The following is a 17,939-nucleotide window of genomic DNA, read 5'->3' as shown; positions in this document are numbered from 1 at the left end:
CTTTACTTTCTTAATAAACTTGCTTTTGCTTTGCACTGTGGACTTGCCCTGAATTCTTTCTTGTGTGAGATCCAAGAACTCTCTCTTGGGATCTCGATCGGGACTGCTTTCCTGTAACATCTCCTTTTGCTTGGCAAATCTGATCCTGAAATCTTTTGGTGCTAGGTTGTGGGAAAGGTGGGAAGGACTGATTCACTTTTTCATTCTGAGCACCACCCACAAACTTTTGGGGGCTGAAATCTCAAGTTCAGGAGTTTCTCAGGGATGCTGTGGCAGTCTAGGAAGTGCTGGCCATTCCTGAGGCTTCCTGGCAGGGACAGTTGGGACTAGACGATGGTGGCAGGTGAGGGAGACTCAGAAGGTGTTGATTCCATATCTTGAAGATCTTCTGTCCATTTTACAGATGAAACAGTCCCAGAGAGTAAATGTCATCTCTATGCAGCTGTCCCCAAATTTCTACCTTTAGCCCTGACTAGGCCCTAGGCTCCAGGCAACCTGGGTATGTCCCAGTCATCTAAAGAATAAAGGCTGGCTGCAGTGGCTCATGCCTGTAATCCCAGCACTTTGGGAGGCTGAGGCGGGTGGATCACTTGAGGTCAAGAGTTCAACACCAGCCTGGTCAACATAGTGAAAATTCATCTCTACTAAAAATAAAAAAAATTAGCCGGGCATGGTGGCAGGTGCCTGTAATCCCAGCTACTCGGGAGGCTGAAGCAGGGGAATAGCTTGAACCTGGGAGGCAGAGGTTGCAGTGAGGCCCACTGCACTTCAGCCTGGGTGACAGAGTGAAACTCCATCTCAAAAAATAAACAAAAATACACTCTTACTTCCCCAGCTCCTGGCACTTACACTGCCCCAGGCTCCTCCCTTACCCCATCTATCCATCCAGCAATGACAAAAATCCAAAATTTTCCTCTGCTCTTCCCTAGCACTTACAGCATTCCTATTGATTCTAGCCCAAATAGATCTCAAAACTGTCCCCCTCCTCTCCATCTGGAAGTTGCCTCCTAGTCTGGCTCTGTTGCTGCCACAGACTTCCCAGCATCCGCCTGTTCTGCCTTTGCCTCCACCCCCTCCCATTCCCAGTCAGCAACCTACTGGAAGTTGCAAATTCCTAATTTGGCAGCCTGCAGCTGTGATCCATAGAAGGGAATGTTTGGAATGTCTTGGGGATGGGTGGAGACTGGGTGCTCAATTGTCCCATCTGACCCCCAAGGGCCAAATTAAGACTAATGAGCTTCCAGAGGTTGTCCCTATGGCCAAGTGTTTGGCACCTCCCCATAAGGGAGGAAACCACCCCTCATATTGTCTTATGCCCAATTTCTGCCTCCAAAGAAAGAAAAAGTAAAAACTAAAAGGCAGAAATGAAATCCACAGACAGCCTGGTGCCACACCCTGGGCCTGGTAAAGATCGACCCCGACCTAATCGGTTATGTTAACTATAGATTACAGACATTGTATAGAAAAGCACTGTGAAAATCCCTATCCTGTTCCGATCTAATTACCGGTGCTTGCAGCCCCCAGTCACGTACCCACTGCTTGCTCAATCAATCATGACCCTCTCACGCACACCTTAGAGCTGTGAGCCCTTAAAAGGGACAGGAATTGCTCATTCGGGGAGCTCGGCTCTTGAGACAGGAGTCTTGCCAATGCCCCTGGCCGAATAAACCCCTTCCTTCTTTAACTCGGTGTCTGAGGAGTTTCGTCTGCGGCTTGTCCTGCTACATCCATAGGGCCGCCCTTCTCTAAAGTTGTTGTAACCTTCCCCCAAGCAGGACTCCACTTCTGCTTTAGGAAGCAGTGGGAAAAAGACCATGCTTTAGAGTCAAGACAGTCCTAAATTAAAATATCGGCTCATTTAATCAATTTCTGCTTCAGTTTAACCGTCTTCAAAATGGAGATAATAATAACACTAATTACCCAAGTGGGGTACTGTGAGAATGAGCTATACAGCACATATCTCAATGCTTGGCTCACAGTAGGTGCTTAATGCAATCAATGAAAGCTATGATGTGCATTATAAGGAATCAACAGACAGCACTGTCCAGGGAAGAATAGACTCACTCATGAAGTGTTAAGTTCCCCATCACTAGAGCGTGTGCAAGCACTTCTTGGTGCCCAAAGGATTCCAGCACCCACAACAGGTTGGCCTAACTCTTAAGGTCTCTCCAGCTTCCAGAGATCATGCTCCTCAGGGTCTGACTTCTAGTCCCCACGCTTCAAGTAACACCGACCAGGCACGTGTGCCCAGCGTGCACCCCGCCTGTCGGTCACCGCCTACTGTCAATAAAGTTGATTTGAGGCGGCTCGAGGCAGAGGGGCACGGCCACCCACACGCCACCTCAGCCCGGCCCCGCGGCCCCTCACCCGGTGGGCGGGTGGGCGGGTCACGCAGGCGGCGCGCCTTGCCATTGGCCCGCGCCGGTGGAGGCGGGGCCTGCTCACGTCTGCCGGCCCCTCTGTTGTCATTTGGCAGCGGATAGAGGACACGACCAAGATGGCGGCGGTGTCTGGCTTGGTGCGGAGACCCCTTCGGGAGGTAGGCAGCAGCGCGCGGCCTGTATTCCCACGCGACCCCTGCCCACCCTGCGTCCCGCCGTCATCTTCCTCTCTCCTTGCCAGGTCTCCGGGCTGCTGAAGAGGCGCTTTCACTGGACCGCGCCGGCTGCGCTGCAGGTAACAGGCGCGGGCGCTCGTCGGACGAGGGCGGGGAGGGTCCCCCGTTCTCTCGGGAAGGAGGCCGGAGTCGCGCCTGCGCTGTGGCCTTCCGGCGCTGTGGCCTTCCGGCGCCGTGGGCCTTGGGTTTGCGGAGCCAGCATCCTTCGTGGAGCTCCTGCTGCCTCTGTCGCCGCCTGGCGCTTAGCACACCGGCGAGTCACCACCTCACAGCTGGCTGGGCAATGGGGGAAAACTAAGACTAGGCGTTTCCTCCCTCACTCCATGTTTTTTTCTTTAAATTGAAGCAAAATGGACCTAACTTAAAATGTACTTTTTAGAAGTGTATAATTCAGTGGCATTAAGTACATTCACCATGTTGTACAACCATTAACCACCATCCATTTCCAGAACTTTTTAATCATCCCAAGCAGAAACTGTCCATTACTCGGTAACTCCTCATTTCCCTTCCCCAAACCCCTGGTAACCCCTGTTGTACTTTTCTGTCTCTATGAGGTTGCCTATTCTAGAACTTCATATAAGTGGCATCATTTGTCCTTTTGTGTCTGGCTTATCTCAGCGTAATGTCCTCAAGGTTCATCCATGTTGTAGCATGCGTCAGAGTTTGATTCTTTCCTAAGGCTGAATAATATATATATGTATATTTTTTTGAGAGAGTCTCCCTCTGTCACCCAGGTTGGAGTGCAGTGGCGCGATCTCAGCTCACTGCAACCTCCACCTCCTGGGCTCAAGGGATTCTCGCGCCTCACACTCCTGAGTAGCTGTGATTACAGGCCGGTGCCACCACACCGGGCTAATTTTTGTATTTTTAGTACAGACAGCGTCTCACCATATTGCCCAGGCTGGTCTTGAACTCCTGGCCTCAAGTGATCTGCCTGCCTTGGCCTCCCAAAGTGCTAGGATTACAGGCATGAGCCACCTCGCTCAGCCCGACATTTTCTTTTTTTTTTTTTTTTGAGACGGAGTTTTGCTCTTGCTGCCCAGGCTAGAGTGCAATGGCACTATCTCAGCTCACTGCAACCTCTGCCTCCTGGGTTCAAGCAATTCTGCCTCAGCCTCCTGAGTAGCTGGGATTACAGGCACCCGCCACCACACCCGGCCAATTTTTGTATTTTTAGTAGAGAATGGGTTTCACCATGTTGGCCAGGGTGGTCTCGAACTCCTGACCTCAAGTGATCCACCTGCCTTGGCCTCCCAGAGTGCTGGAATTACAGGTGTGAGCCACCGTGCCTGGCCTTGTTTTGTCTATTGTGAGTAATGCTGCTGTGAACATTGATGTGCAAGTATATGCTTGAATCCCTGCTTTCAATTATTTGGGGCATATACATAGAAGTGGAATTGATGGATTGTATGTTAATTCTCCTCGCCTTCCTTTTTTTAACTAGATTTTACCATTCATTATATTAAAATAGCAACTCCTACATTCTGGATGCAAAGTATTTGGCAGTGCTTGGCACCTAGTGAGCACTCAGTACATTAACACATGCAAAGACCAACTATGTGTAATAGAAATGTTACTTTTAGAATTCTTTGAGTTTTTAGAGAGAAGCTTGTTCTAGTGTTTTTATATTGTATGCTGTGGGCAGCCTAGGTAAATATAAAGGAAGAAAATCTTAGTTGAATCCCAAACAATTCTGTATTGACTGTTTTTGCATACCTGTGACAGGTGACAGTTCGTGATGCTATAAATCAGGGTATGGATGAGGAGCTGGAAAGAGATGAGAAGGTATTTCTGCTTGGAGAAGAAGTTGCCCAGTATGATGGGGCATACAAGGTAACTAAAATATATGAAAGTTATACAAAATTGAGGTCACTGTTACCCCCAGATACACTTAAGGGATCAACTCTTAATTGTAGGTTAGTCGAGGGCTGTGGAAGAAATATGGAGACAAGAGGATTATTGATACTCCCATATCAGAGGTAAGCCTTCCAGTGGGAAGCAGACCCTGGAGGGCATGTCTGTTAGTGTCCATTATCCTCATTTTTATGGATTTTCACTTACGTTTATATTTTACTTTATAGATGGGCTTTGCTGGAATTGCTGTAGGTGCAGCTATGGTATGTAATACTCTTTATGAAACTTATCCAAAGACATTTCTTGTTTTCTTTTTCTTTCTTTTGAGACAGAGTCTCACTCTGTTGTCCAGCCTGGAGTGCACTGGCACCATCTCAGCTTCCAGGTTCAAGCGATTCTCCTGCCTCAGCCTCCATAGTGGCTGGGATTACAGGTCGCGCCACTGTGCCTAGCCAATTTTTGTGTTTTTAGTAGAGATGGGGTTTTACCAAGTTGGCCAGGCTGGTCTTGAACTCCTGACCTCAAATGATCCGACCGCCTTGGCCTCCCAAAGTGCTGGGATTACAGGCGTGAGCCACTGTGCCCATCCCCAAAGAGATTTAACATCACCTTTTAAAAACATCATTTGGGAAAAAAACAAAAAAATACCAAGTAGGTAGATGTGGTGGTGCTTGCCTGCAGTCCCAGCTACTCGGGATGCTGAGGAAGGATTACTTGAGCCTAGGAGTTAGAGGCTGCAGTGAGCTATGATGTGTGCCACTGCACTCCAGCGTGGGTGACAGTGAGACCCTGTCCATAAAAAATAAAAATAAAAAATAAAAACATTATTTGAATGTTGGAAGACTTGGAGTGATCTGTTTGCTACTGTTTGTTGCTGTTTCTAGTCTTTTTAACATCCATGTTTTTGATTTTACAGGCTGGGTTGCGGCCCATTTGTGAATTTATGACCTTCAATTTCTCCATGCAAGCCATTGACCAGGTTATAAACTCAGCTGCCAAGACCTACTACATGTCTGGTGGCCTTCAGCCTGTGCCTATAGTCTTCAGGGGACCCAATGGTGCCTCAGCAGGTGTAGCTGCCCAGCACTCACAGTGCTTTGCTGCCTGGTATGGGCACTGCCCAGGCTTAAAGGTGGTCAGCCCCTGGAATTCAGAGGATGCTAAAGGACTTATTAAATCAGCCATTCGGGATAACAATCCAGGTCAGCACAGGGACCCTTTGGTTTTTTTTGAAGATTGAAAAACTAAAATGATATATTTGCACAGAGGAAACCATTAAAGTCTTTTAGTTAGGCTTAGATATATCGTATAGAATGTTAATACTTTATATAGTAAAGACAGTAAAGAATGTGCTTGCTTTTCCTATTTCCGAATATAAGGGGCCAGCTAGGTAAAGGGGACATTTACTGCACACCCACAATACTGGTTTGATAGATAAAATTATATTGACCAAACTACAAATTTAAGTACCTAAACTGCTCTCAAGGCTGCTGGTCATGGTAGAGATAAGGCTAATCAGCACAATGAAACTTCTCACAAGATGAATGATATTGCTTTCTATGCAGTTTTAGTCATTCTGGATGTGATTAATTACTTTTGTTTAAATATTTATGTTTTTCAGTGGTGGTGCTAGAGAATGAATTGATGTATGGGGTTCCTTTTGAATTTCCTCCGGAAGCTCAGTCAAAAGATTTTCTGATTCCTATTGGAAAAGCCAAAATAGAAAGGCAAGGTAAGAAAACTAAGATATATAGACAGTATTTTTAATCCAGCCCCTCAATTTTGGTAAAATTTAATCTAGAAGTTACTGTCATTTACTTTGACTGAAAAATTATAGGATGAGCTCAAGATGCCCCAATTTCTCATTCAGTTGTGCTTTTCTAGATCTCAGTCTGGTAGGTTTGTGTTTCATTTCTAGGAAGGCTGCCACATTCCTCAGCTCACTGGAATGAAGTTGAATTGAAGACTATGAATGAACAAGAGCCACAGCTGGCTGCACAGTGGTGTAGCATCTTCAGTTTCAACCTGATCTCTGATCTGTGACCACTCTGTTTTCAGGAACACATATAACTGTGGTTTCCCATTCAAGACCTGTGGGCCACTGCTTAGAAGCTGCAGCAGTGCTATCTAAAGAAGGAGTTGAATGTGAGGTGAGTGGACATTTACTTGTTCTTAAAGAATTAGAAGGGCTCCTTTTAGATTTAAGACCCAGAAGAGTTCTGTAACAGGTTAATTAGATGTAAAACCTTGCTTTGTCACTCATTTCTGTCTCTGCTTAAAGCTGGGAATCTGCCTGCAGTTCACATACTTAGCTTTTTACCACTCAGGTCACTTAGGTTCTGGATATTTTTTTTTTGAGAGACAGCGGGAGCTCTCTGAACCTCTTCTGGTTCTCAGTGATACCCCCTGAGAGAGAAAAATACAGGCTTTTGTTCTGTTGCCCAGGCTGAAGTGCAGTGGCTGGATCATGGCTCACTGTAACCGTGAACTCCTGGGCCCAAGTGATGCTCCCACCTCACCCTTCTGAGGTTCTGGATCTTTTAGAAACTCACCATGTGCTAGTTATACTTGGGCAAGTTATATACTCTAAATCTGTTTCATCAGCTATAAAACGGGGATAATATAAATACTGTCCCGTCATAGGGCTGTTGTGAGAATTACACTTAGTGTAGTGCTTGGTACATGATGGGCACTCAGCTGTTAACTGTTAACTTATTTTGATGAGGGAATTTAAAGTGAAGGAGGATTGGCTGGGCGTGGTGGATCACCTGAGGTCAGGAGTTCAAGACCAGCCTGGCCAACATGTTGAAACCCCATCTCTACTAAAAATACAAAAATTAGCTAGGCGTGGTGGTCTATGCCTGTAATCCGAGCTACTCCAGAGGCTGAGGCAGGAAAATGGCTTGAACTGGGAAGGCGGGGGTGGCAGTGAGCCGAGATCACGCCACTGCACTCCAGCCTGGACAACAAGAGCAAAACTCCATCTCAAAAGAAATAAAAAAGTGAAGGAAGATAAATGAATCCTGTAACTGCACAGAGCTGCTTGTGGTAGACATACAGATCTTTGTTTTAATTAAAATTTTTCCTTTTACAGTTTGTACATTCATGAATAGGTATTCATAGGCAGATTAGATTTTCCTAGATACAAAGATTAACAGGAAACAAAAAAGGAAATGGTATTATGGGGATAAGGCTCTATTTGTGCTGCAATAGCTCTGTCAACTTGATTATATTACCTGTTTAGGTGATAAATATGCGTACCATTAGACCAATGGACATGGAAACCATAGAAGCCAGTGTCATGAAGACAAATCATCTCGTAACTGTGGAAGGAGGCTGGCCACAGTTTGGAGTAGGAGCTGAAATCTGTGCCAGGATCATGGAAGGTATTTCAAAGAAACTGGTTCTAGAATACAGTCAAGCTATAGTAAACATCATGTACCTGAATACGTACAGGATAAAGAGATTGAAAGCTAGGAGTGGCCAAACGACTTCAACTTTAAACTTGTAAGTTTGGCATTTCTCTTCAGGCAGATATTTTTAAAAGCAAATCCAGAAAGCGGTTCCCCATAATTAGCATTCCTTACATTTTCTCTTCCTGGTCAGCCACACCTCTGTGCCAAGGTGGTAGTGCCCAGCTGGCATTTGCACTCTCTCAGTTGAGCCTTCCTTCTCCTAGGTCCTGCGTTCAATTTCCTGGATGCTCCTGCTGTTCGTGTCACTGGTGCTGACGTCCCTATGCCTTATGCAAAGATTCTAGAGGACAACTCTATACCTCAGGTCAAAGACATCATATTTGCAATAAAGAAAACATTAAATATTTAGTTTGGACTTGAATATCAAGTCGTTGAAATTTATTTGAAATACTTGCTGGCACTGCACCTGGATTTGTACTGCAAGACCTGACTACTCATAAAGGAAAACGATTTCTAAAGCAACAGCAGGTATTTTTGTACAGGGAAGTTTAAATGTGTTTGTGTATGGAAAACTCTCCACTCTCCTGCCCTAGATGCCATGCTTCCTTTTGTCTGTTACGGTTGCCATGTTCTTTGAATAACAAATTATATAACATTTTATCCTCTCTCACCACAAGGACAAAGTATGGATGTGGCAGAGTCCTGATGAAAGATAGATATATCCAAACAAGATAACTTATATGTATAAAATTAAAGCATATAATATACATTTACTGTTAGTTTGTTTTGATAAGGAATAAAGGAATTTCTAACATTACTAATTTTTTTTTTTTGAGACAAGGTTTGGCTCTGTTCCCCAAGCTGGAGTGTGATGGCAGAATCTTGGCTCACTGCAGCCTCCATCTCCCAGGTTCAGGTGATTCTTCTGCCTCAGCCTCAGGAGTAGGAAATTAGCCACCACATCCGGCTAATTTTGGTGTTTTTAGTAGAGGTGGGGTTTCACCATGTTGGCCAGGCTGGTCTTGAACTCCTGACCTCAGGTGATCCACCTGCCTTGGCCCTCCCAAACTGCTGGGATTACAGGCATGAGCCACCACACCTGGCCATGACTGTTGTATTTTTATATTGAAAGAATTGGCTGGGCTGGGCGTGGTGGCTCATGCCTGTAATCCCAGTACTTTGGGAGGCCAAGGCGGGCAGAACATGATGTCAGGAGATCAAGACCATCTTGGCTAACATGGTGAAACCCTGTCTTTACTAAAGCCGGGCATGGTGGCATGCGCCTGTAGACCCAGCTGCTCGGGAGGCTGAGGCAGGATAATTGCTTGAACCCAGGAGGCGGAGGTTGCAGTGAGCAGAGATGGCGCCACTGTACTCCAGCCTGGGCAACAGAGCAAGACTCCGTCTCAAAAAAAAAAAAGAATTGGCTGGGTGTGGTGGCTCAAACGTGTAATCCTAGCACTTTGGGAGGCCGAGGTGGGTGTATCCCTTGAGTGTAGGAGTTCAGGACCAGCCTGGGGAACATGGCAAAACCCCATCTCTACAAAGAAAAGATAGAAAAAAAAAAGTCAATGTGGGTAGAAAACTTGAAATTCTATTAAGAAATTAGTGCTGCCAGGCCACAGTAGCTCATGCCTATAATCCCAGCACTTTGGGAGGCTGAGGCAGGGATTGCTTGAGCCCAGGAGTTTTGAGACCAGCCTGGGGCAACGTTGCAAAAACCCTGCCTACAAAAACAAAACAAAAAAAACAAAACAAAAAACCCAGGTATCTGGTGGTGTGCCTATAGGAGGATTGCTTGAGCCCTGGGAGGTCAAGGCTGCAGTGAGCTGTGATTGGGTCACTGCACTCCAGCCTGAGTGAAAGAGCGAAACCCTGTCTTAAAAATAACAACAAAAGAAATTAGTTCCATGTGGAAAATAAGCTGGTACTGTACAAGACCATTACCTGTTTGTATTCATATATCTGAACTATCCAAAATAGTCAGCAAAACTGACTTCAGAAGGACTCAGGCCTCACAAGCCTCCATCAGGTAATCACCTAGGTTGCATCACACTTGAAACAGGAACTTCTCCACAGACTCTCCAAATGCCTAATTCTAATAGCATTCTCTTTAAAATTATGGCAAAGTTTATATCAGGTGTTTTTCCCATTTCCAAAGATCAGATATTCTGTCAAATACTGCCCTCTTCAGAAGCTGAGATGGAAAAGATGGGTTTCAATTAGTTAGAGAAGCATATAGGTGGTACCTAATTTAAGTAGCAAGACAGGATTTTTAGTTCTTAGAGGAAAAGTGAGACACAAAAGAATAAGAGACAGGATAGGTAAGAAGGAAACCTTAGACTGAATCTATTCTTTGTTAACAACAGATGCTACAAAAAGTTCTCATTTGAAATATCTTGTCAAGCTACAGACAGCACGTTTTCTTGACATGATTTTAATAAAAAATACAGCTGACATCACAGATTACATGAAACTATACACAATGACATTCTCTGCATAGTAACCAACACTGATGTGTGTACTTGAATTTTTAAATGGATTATTTATAATCCTTTAAAGTGCAATTTATTGAAAGGTTTAAGCAAATCAGGATAAAGGATCTTTCTAATGACTAACATTAAAGAGATGCTATATTGATATCTTTAGATAAATCTTTCAAAAATCATAATTGATTTCTATAGATGCCAAATTTACTTCTGTTGTAACAATGACCTGCCCCCCTCAAACCCCAAACTTAATTGCTGAGGATTAAGAAGATCCTCTAATTGGCAAGAGCTTTTTCTGATGTTAATATTTTTGTCTGTTTCAATACATTCTAACTAAAAAGAACTATGGGTCTAGAGTAGTTGCTTTAGCAGTCCTGAGTTCTATAACCACAATGGTATTCCTGTTAACTTAAGAGAATGTTGTGAACGTTCCCCATTCTATTTGAGAGGAAAACAAAGAACTCAGTTGCTTTCTGATTTAGCAAAGTAACTATGCTTTGGGCTATAGTGTTAATGTCTAAGATAAAGGTAGCAAAAATTGGAGTTATCTAAGAATCAGAAAATGCTTTAGAGAAATGAACTGTAAGAGGAATGTTTCTAGGAGCTGTCTAATGGGGTAGAAGGGATTGCAACACAAAGGCCATTTACTGCTGTGATTGAATATTGTCATTGTTTTTCTGTCTATTTCCTTTAGTTGGTGAAAATATTTCAATATGCTGCTGTCCCAAAAGCCTGGCCATTAGAGGATAAACAAGACTCCTTTACAGGGTTAATAAAGGAGCAAGATCTTAAGGGAGCAATGCCAGCCTAACTTTATTCTGCTTAAAGAATTATTTCTCTCTTGAAAAGCTTCTTACATGAGCATCTGCAAAATAGTACTGTTTGTGGCTGTACTGGCTCAGCAATTACTTTCCCAGGAAGAGGGTAGTTTGGGGGGTAGGGGTGAGTAGGAATAAAAAAGAACTTTTCCCTCCAAGTGTAAACAGGAAGCTTCAGCCGATCTTCGGAGCACTGTGATCACAGGTTTTGGCTTTCCTCAAAGTTCCTTTTTGGAAATTCTGGATGGAGCTGAGCAAGGCCCCTCGGCTCATGCCATTCACAGCCTGAGACGAGAGCTGGGCAGGTGCCTCGGTGCTCGCAGGAGGCAGGGGAGCTGCTGGTGGTGGTGGAGGTGGAGGAGGTGGAGGTAATGCAGATATCCCTGTGGAGGAAAAGGGGGACAATCAGTATTCCCCTCCACAGCTGCCCTGCACACACGCTACTGCTCAGTCCTGAGCACAACGGACTGGTGAGAGTCCACATGTTTTCCTCAGAGGGACCAACATACCTAGTACTGTATGAGTTCTTAGAATACTAAAGAAAGCTAGAAGTATCAAAGGGGAATTAAAAGTTGCCATGTTTCTCAAACAATAGTCATGTTAAAGGCTGTTGGAACAAATAATTACAGATTACATGAAACCACGTATGGTGACATTCTCTGCATAGATGAGGCTCTGACTCCATTTGCAAATATTAGTAATAGTTCCCAAAGAAGAGTACCATCTATCAGTTACTTTAGCCAGGTCCCAGGAAGCTCTGTCTGCTTCTGAGCTAGCAATTAAAGATAGACATCTGCATGATGGAGTTGGGCTTCCTGAATGTCAGTTATTCATAAGGGATGAACAGTTCTTTCGCTGCTCCAACATACACAATATTTGAAGGATGTGATCTTATGTAAAATGACAGACCACTCAGGATTCTCAGCAAGGAATCAGTGCCTCCTGGGTTATGCATTTCCCAGAGGAGTCTGTCTCGAATAATAATTTCCTATTAGGTTGCATTAAAGAAATATAAAATGCTAATAACTGTTAGCAATGCAAAGCAGGGGGCAGAGGGGTCTCTCTGCCATGGTATTCTTACAGAGAAATCCTTCTCAAGTACTATTCTCTCCATTGTGGCCCAACCAAGGAACAGGACAGAACTGCACTAAATGTCTTTGATGAAGCATCAGGAGAAACTAGAATGTCGTGCTGTACCGCAGTGGGCAAGGAGAGGGAAACTGGGCAGGTGTCTAAAACTTCCCTCAGCTTCCAGGCACATGGACATTTGCAACTCGAATTTCATATTTTGGAATCAATGAATGGTTCTCTCAGGACAGAATAAACACCGAGTTCAGAAAAAGCCTTGCCTTAAAGAATGTTCCTGTGCCACAGTTAGTTGCCTCGTCTCCTGTGACCTTGCAGCTCTCTGAGACTGCCTGTCAGATGCTGTCTCTGTCCCTCCCAGGGCTACTCCAGGGAGACATTCTGCCAGGTGGTTTCTCCTACACTGCTACTGAGTTGTGATAAGTAACAGGTAAAGCTACCCTACTTAAGTTTGTATGGACGACTGGCTCAGAATCACCAACACAATACTCAGGTAAGTACATCCTTTTCACCAAGTGTGACAGGTATCGGTTAAAGGCTTACGATAGAAAATCACTTACCTTTCTTTACATCTTTTACTCAAACCTAAGGCAGCTGAAATTAAAGAATCACACAAATACACACGCTCATGCTCTGCAATCTTGGAATGCTCAAATATAGCAATACAAAAAAGATTAAATACAGACAAATGACCAACATGTTCATTGGTTCTACACAATAAAAACTGATGAATGAAATTGTTATGTTTTATGCTAAGGTGGATTGTGGGAAAATGTTCCTGGCTTTATGTCACAGGGTTACAGAGATAAAAAGGACTTTAAACCTGAAGTAACTGTTGAAGTGGGAAAACGGAGAATAAGCATGTGTGATAAGCATTCCTCTGAAGAGGACTTCTGGAGAGCAACCAGTGAAATACCAGGAGGAGGGGAGACCTCTGCTGAAGGTTTTTGGAACTGAGTCTCTTGACTGCAACACCAAGTGGGCCCGAAGGAGTGAGCTCTGCCCACTTGGGAGTGAGTAGGTGCCAGTGCCCTTCCCCAGCACCCTCCCACCCAATAGCCAGAAAAGGGCAGTGGAATCTGGACTTGATATTCAGGGCCACGTAGTGTAACAGAAGGAGCTCCAGGGTTTCTGCCTCCCAGGTTTGTGCTTTGACCCCCGGCAGAAGAATCACTGTGCAGTTAAGGACAGGCTCTCGGCTGCGGCGGTACTTGGGAGTTCTACTAAAGGCTCAGCACTGGCCATCTAGAGACTGACTAGCCCTCCAGGCAAGGATTTTGGGGGGCTGGAGACAGGCCTCAGGGCTGGGCTGAGGGGTAGGGGCTGCCATCTTGGCACAGAACAAAACTGCTTGGCCTCACAGAGAACCAACCCTTGGTTTTGGCCTCATTACCAGGCCCTCAAAATTAGAAGTGCAAACGCACCACCGCGGAGTTTGGGAGTTGAGGGTGGGGTTCAGTACATGGATTTTCCACTGTCCAAGTAAATGGACATGGATTTTCCACTGTCACTTTAAATGAATCTCTTTGAAAATGTAGGTGGTGTCAATAAATACACTGTCCAAAGGGCTCCAGGGCTCCAGTAAAGCAGATGGAACGAAAGGACAGGCAGCAGGATCTCCCTGATGTGGCCTCAGCAGGCTGGAGCAGTCCGGTGGGGCTTGATGTCCCAGCAAGTCCACTTTTCCTCACTGGGCCTGCAACAACCATGGTGGCTCTTATGTACAACCAGGGCAAGGAAGGCCAGACCCAGCTTGCCAGTTTGGAACACTCTGGAGGGGAGAGGAGGTCTAGGGGTCAGAAGGTGGAAACTGGAGGAGGCAGGAACACAGACCTGGGACTCGGTCTCACTCAGTCTGCCCCATTGATTGTTTTTGGCTTTTCCTTTTGGCCCTTTCCATGGTCCACAAGCTTCCTGAAAGGTCCGTTGGAGCTTCAGCTACAACACATGGCTAACAATGGAGGGAAGAGGGGGCAGGGGCAACAAAGGCCAAATGAAAGTTACCATTTGGCCTGTGACAAACCTGGGAACAACTGCCTGCTGCCTGCGCTCTCTCCACCCCTAAAATGTGAATGAGTCCTTCCTGCCAAGAGACCTCCAATACCCTTATCTCCAGGCCACATATGAGAGCAGACCGATTCCATGTTAGACTTATGATACCTGAATTTGCACCCAGGAAGGGGGATGCTGCAAACAGCTTACCTTCAGTTACGACCAGGTCAGTCTCGATTTCTCCCATCTCACTTTCTCTTAGACAGAATCCCTGAGAGCCAACTACTTACTCTACCCACCCCAAAATCTTCTCCACCAAACCACACGGGAACCTGGCAGTCCAGCAGAGGCCCTGTCAGAGGGCAGAGAATGCTGCAGGGAGAGCATAGGTCAGATCTAGGGAGGAATGCCAGGCCAGAAACTCCCTCGACAGCCTTGTGGACAGGATGTCTGAGGGTCCCCCCCTCCAGTTCCTTTTTTTCTGAGATGGAGTCTCGCCCTGTTGCCCAGGCTGGAGTGCAGTGGCGCGATCTCGGCTCACTGCAAGCTCCGCCTCCCGGGTTCAAGCGATTCTCTGCCTCAGCCTCCCGAGTAGCTGGGATTACAGGCGCGTGGTACCATGCCCAGCTAATTTTTGTATTTTTAGTACAGATGGGGTTTCACCATGTTGGCCAGGTTGGTCTTGAACTCCTGATCCTTGTGATCCACCCGCCTCAGCCTCCCAAAGTGCTGAGATTATAGGTGTGAGCCACTGCGCCCGGCTCCCTTCCCCACCGACTCTTAGGCCCATGTTAGCAGCCAGCAGTGGGTAATCTACAGTCTCTCTAATTCTGAGCTCCTTTGTGGTCACATACAGGAAGGGAGGCCAAGTGGCCATGAGACCACACTAGGGTAACACCAGACTTACCAGCCACCCTTGGGAGAGAACCGAAGCAGGCAAGCCCCCAGCTCTCGGGAGAACCACCTTCTCCTTTGGCCTCAGGCAGGTGAGGAGGCTGTACTCCTGTCACAGCTCGAGAATTATAAAGGATGCTTACAAAAGAACTGTTTTTCCCTACCGTCAGTTATAAAAGCCAGTAAGTTGTCTCCCTGTAACCAAGAGCTCAAGTGCCTAACACTCTTTCCTCTTCATCAGAGTAACTAGGAATCAACATTTTTGCAGCAACGGGACTTTGAGAGTTATGGTTTCCAAAATTAAAATATACCAAAATGCCATGCAGTTGATTTGCAGGTTTTAGAGCTGTATTTTAAAACTGAAATCAGAGTGAAAATGAAGATTTTGAAGGTCATGATGAAAATGAAATGAATATAGATGAAGTCACTGGGTGCTTTTTAAAGATGCTGTATTTCATTTAAATATTCAGATAAGGAAATAGTCTCAAATCTGCTTTCCCACTTGTTCATCACTTCAGCAATCGAGACACTTTGGGTCCTATTTCACACACAGAAACAGAGCATCTTTAAAGTCTGAGAAATCAGCATAGTTTACTTTACCGAAAATTCACGTTCAAAATGGTGCATGCTCTACTGAAAACAGCAAAGAGAGAGAGAGAAAGGGGGGACACAAGTCATTATTCAGATTTTAGTGTCATTTAATCAAATAGTAACAGACAGTAAAATATTAGTCTGAATCACAAGCTGATTATTCTCACTTCGAAACTAGGATATACTCAAATTAACCACAGCACTGGTTTGTAAACACGATTGTGAGCCTTTTAAAACATGGCAAACGTATTTATAGAATAACCAATGAGTCGCTTTTTGAGCCACCTAATGAGTCACTTTCTTCATGTTCTTTGTCCTCTGAGCCAGTTAGGTACTATTTTTATTTATTTACAAGCACAACGCTCACTTCAGAAAAGCCATGAAGGTCTTACCTCTGAAGAGCAGAATGGATATGAGGAGTGTGCTTAGTTCTATTATTAAACAAGGACAGTTGATCAAGACGGGAGAAAAATGAAAACCCATAACTTTTTTCCAAGCAAGTCTTCTAGAGTCTACAATAGATTTGTCTCTTTAAAGTTGGGAGGAGTGTGAGCAGGCCTAAGGCCAGAGATCCTGGGCAAGCATCCTCAAGGCGGAAGCACTGGGCCCCTCCCTGAGGCCCTGTGAGCCCCTCCCTAGAGGCTGAATTGGGCAGTGAAACTTACTTAAGGCCATAAAGCCGTTTTAAAAAGGAAAGCAAGGCAAATGTTTTTCTTGTCTTCTTTTAAACTGACTAGATCCCCAGCTAAATGTGAAGGATCATGCTTTGGTAAATCTCAGAGTTCCTAATGAACCAACTCTGCCCCACAGCCTTCTCCTGGAAAGGGGCTGGGAAACGGAAAAGAGGCCCTCCAGCCTTCTCAGTACCATTGTCCCCCAAGGCTAGCCAGAGAAACTTGAATCCCTCCTTCTCCAAGGTGGGTCACAGAAACAGAACCCATTTTCCCCAAAGCCAGCCATCATACCTAAAAATATTACTCTCCCTCCACCTTTCTGTGTAAAAACTGTCCATAAAGAAATCACTTGGCTGGGTGTGGTGGCTCACGCCTGTAATCCCAGCACTTTGGGAGGCCAAGGCGGGCGGATCACCTGAGGCCAGAAGTTCGAGACCAGCCTGGCCAACATGGTGAAACCCTGTGTCTACTAAAACTACAAAAAAGTAGCTGGGCGTGGTGGTGGGCGCCTGTAATCCCAGCTACCTGGGAGGCTGAGGCAGGAGAATTACTTGAACCCAGGAGGCAGAGGCTGCAGTGAGCCAAGATCGAGCCATTGCACTCCAGCCTGGGCAACAAGAGTGAAACTCCATCTCAAAAAAGAAAAGAAATCACCTGACCTACCTTGTCTGACTATAGGTTGTAAGACCCCCATTCCAGAGAGAGTCCTGCCCATACCCAGAAGGAAGGAATGCTGCTCAGAGAGGCTGAGAACAATCTAGACAGACAGACTTGCTGGGTTTCCCCACTCAGCCTATTAGCATTAGATCATAGCCTTTTCCTCCAATCATATTTCCACACAGCTGTCCATACTTTGTTGAACCTAAGCATAAAAATGGACAATTTTCCCTGTATCTTTGGGTCTTCATTCTGAAGGCTCCTGTGTATACATATTAAATAAACTTGTATGCCTTTTCTCTTATTCATCTGTTTTGCGAGTTGAATTTTAAGCAGACCTTCAGAGGGCGGGCTCCCACACCTCTTCCTCTGCAGATTTGAAACTTCCCTTTCTCTCCACTCATTCTTGCAAACTGGGTTTTCTACAAACTGCCAGCTCTCTCACCTCAAAATTATTGCTTAAAACATAAACTACAAGCAAGAACGGCTAGAATTATCTGATTGCAAGACATTCATAGTTTATACCTGATAGTGCTTTACCGCTTATAAAGCCTCGCCATGTATGCCATCTATCTAATAAAGAGCGAGACTTCTTTTAAAAGACAGCCTCAAAGAACAGAAATTATTTGTCCAAGGTCATAGCAGGAATGTGGCAGAGCTAGGACTCAAGCCCTGGTTTACTGACTCAACATTCAGGGTTCTTTTCACACCAGCCAACAACAGTATTTAAGAGCACGGGCCCTGCAGCGCACCCTGAAGAAAGCAGGCACTCAATACATCAATGGGGTAAATGAACAAATACAGAACAAGTTACACTCCTGGCTCTAGCACCGCCCTAACTTGTGTGACCT

General features: G+C 45.3%; 3 protein-coding genes across 30 annotated transcripts in view; 1 reads left to right on the top strand and 2 right to left on the bottom strand.

Annotated features, from left to right (window-relative positions):
- Window positions 1–2,625, bottom strand: part of KCTD6 (potassium channel tetramerization domain containing 6) — a 69,148-nt gene extending 66,523 nt beyond the window's left edge. The window contains exon 1 of one of the 2 annotated variants that reach the window (XM_034956779.4): window positions 2,586–2,625. Coding sequence is in view for 1 of the 2 variants with exons in the window: in XM_014344265.6 (XP_014199751.3) it covers window positions 2,065–2,087 (23 nt within the window). In the remaining variant the exon portion in view is untranslated. Of the gene's footprint in view, window positions 1–2,064; window positions 2,265–2,585 lie in introns of those variants that run through there. The other variant, XM_014344265.6, reaches the window with a different exon arrangement.
- Window positions 2,300–8,704, top strand: PDHB (pyruvate dehydrogenase E1 subunit beta). Its single transcript, XM_003811622.5, has 10 exons — window positions 2,300–2,539; window positions 2,623–2,676; window positions 4,343–4,450; window positions 4,534–4,596; window positions 4,699–4,734; window positions 5,388–5,673; window positions 6,093–6,203; window positions 6,530–6,621; window positions 7,716–7,857; window positions 8,151–8,704. The coding sequence occupies exons 1-10, from the start codon at window positions 2,498–2,500 to the stop codon at window positions 8,294–8,296; spliced, it is 1,080 nt and encodes a 359-aa protein (XP_003811670.1). The 5' UTR covers window positions 2,300–2,497; the 3' UTR covers window positions 8,297–8,704.
- Window positions 8,705–10,308: 1,604 nt separating this feature from the next.
- Window positions 10,309–17,939, bottom strand: part of PXK (PX domain containing serine/threonine kinase like) — a 96,061-nt gene continuing 88,430 nt past the window's right edge. For 10 of the 27 annotated variants that reach the window (XM_034956745.3, XM_034956746.3, XM_055110071.3 and 7 more), the window contains one exon: window positions 10,309–11,577. In XM_034956745.3, coding sequence (XP_034812636.1) covers window positions 11,369–11,577 — 209 coding nt within the window. In that variant the 3' untranslated portion in view covers window positions 10,309–11,368. Of the gene's footprint in view, window positions 15,800–17,939 lie in introns of all 27 variants that reach the window. The other 17 variants (XM_034956747.3, XM_034956751.3, XM_034956749.3 and 14 more) reach the window with 9 other exon arrangements.

The sequence above is a fragment of the Pan paniscus genome, chromosome 2, assembly GCF_029289425.2.
Source record: "Pan paniscus chromosome 2, NHGRI_mPanPan1-v2.0_pri, whole genome shotgun sequence".
Classification (NCBI taxonomy): Eukaryota; Metazoa; Chordata; class Mammalia; order Primates; family Hominidae; genus Pan; species Pan paniscus.
Note: the sequence above shows the minus strand (reverse complement) of the source record. Positions and strands in the feature narration are given on the sequence as shown.

Bases quoted from the DNA above. Each gene is read 5' to 3' on its own strand.
- PDHB (XM_003811622.5), top strand. From the start codon at position 2,498: ATGGCGGCGGTGTCTGGCTTGGTGCGGAGACCCCTTCGGGAG. The intron at 4,451-4,533 runs GTAACTAAAATA...TCTTAATTGTAG, and splicing joins AGTATGATGGGGCATACAAG to GTTAGTCGAGGGCTGTGGAA. The intron at 5,674-6,092 runs GTCAGCACAGGG...TATGTTTTTCAG, and splicing joins CATTCGGGATAACAATCCAG to TGGTGGTGCTAGAGAATGAA.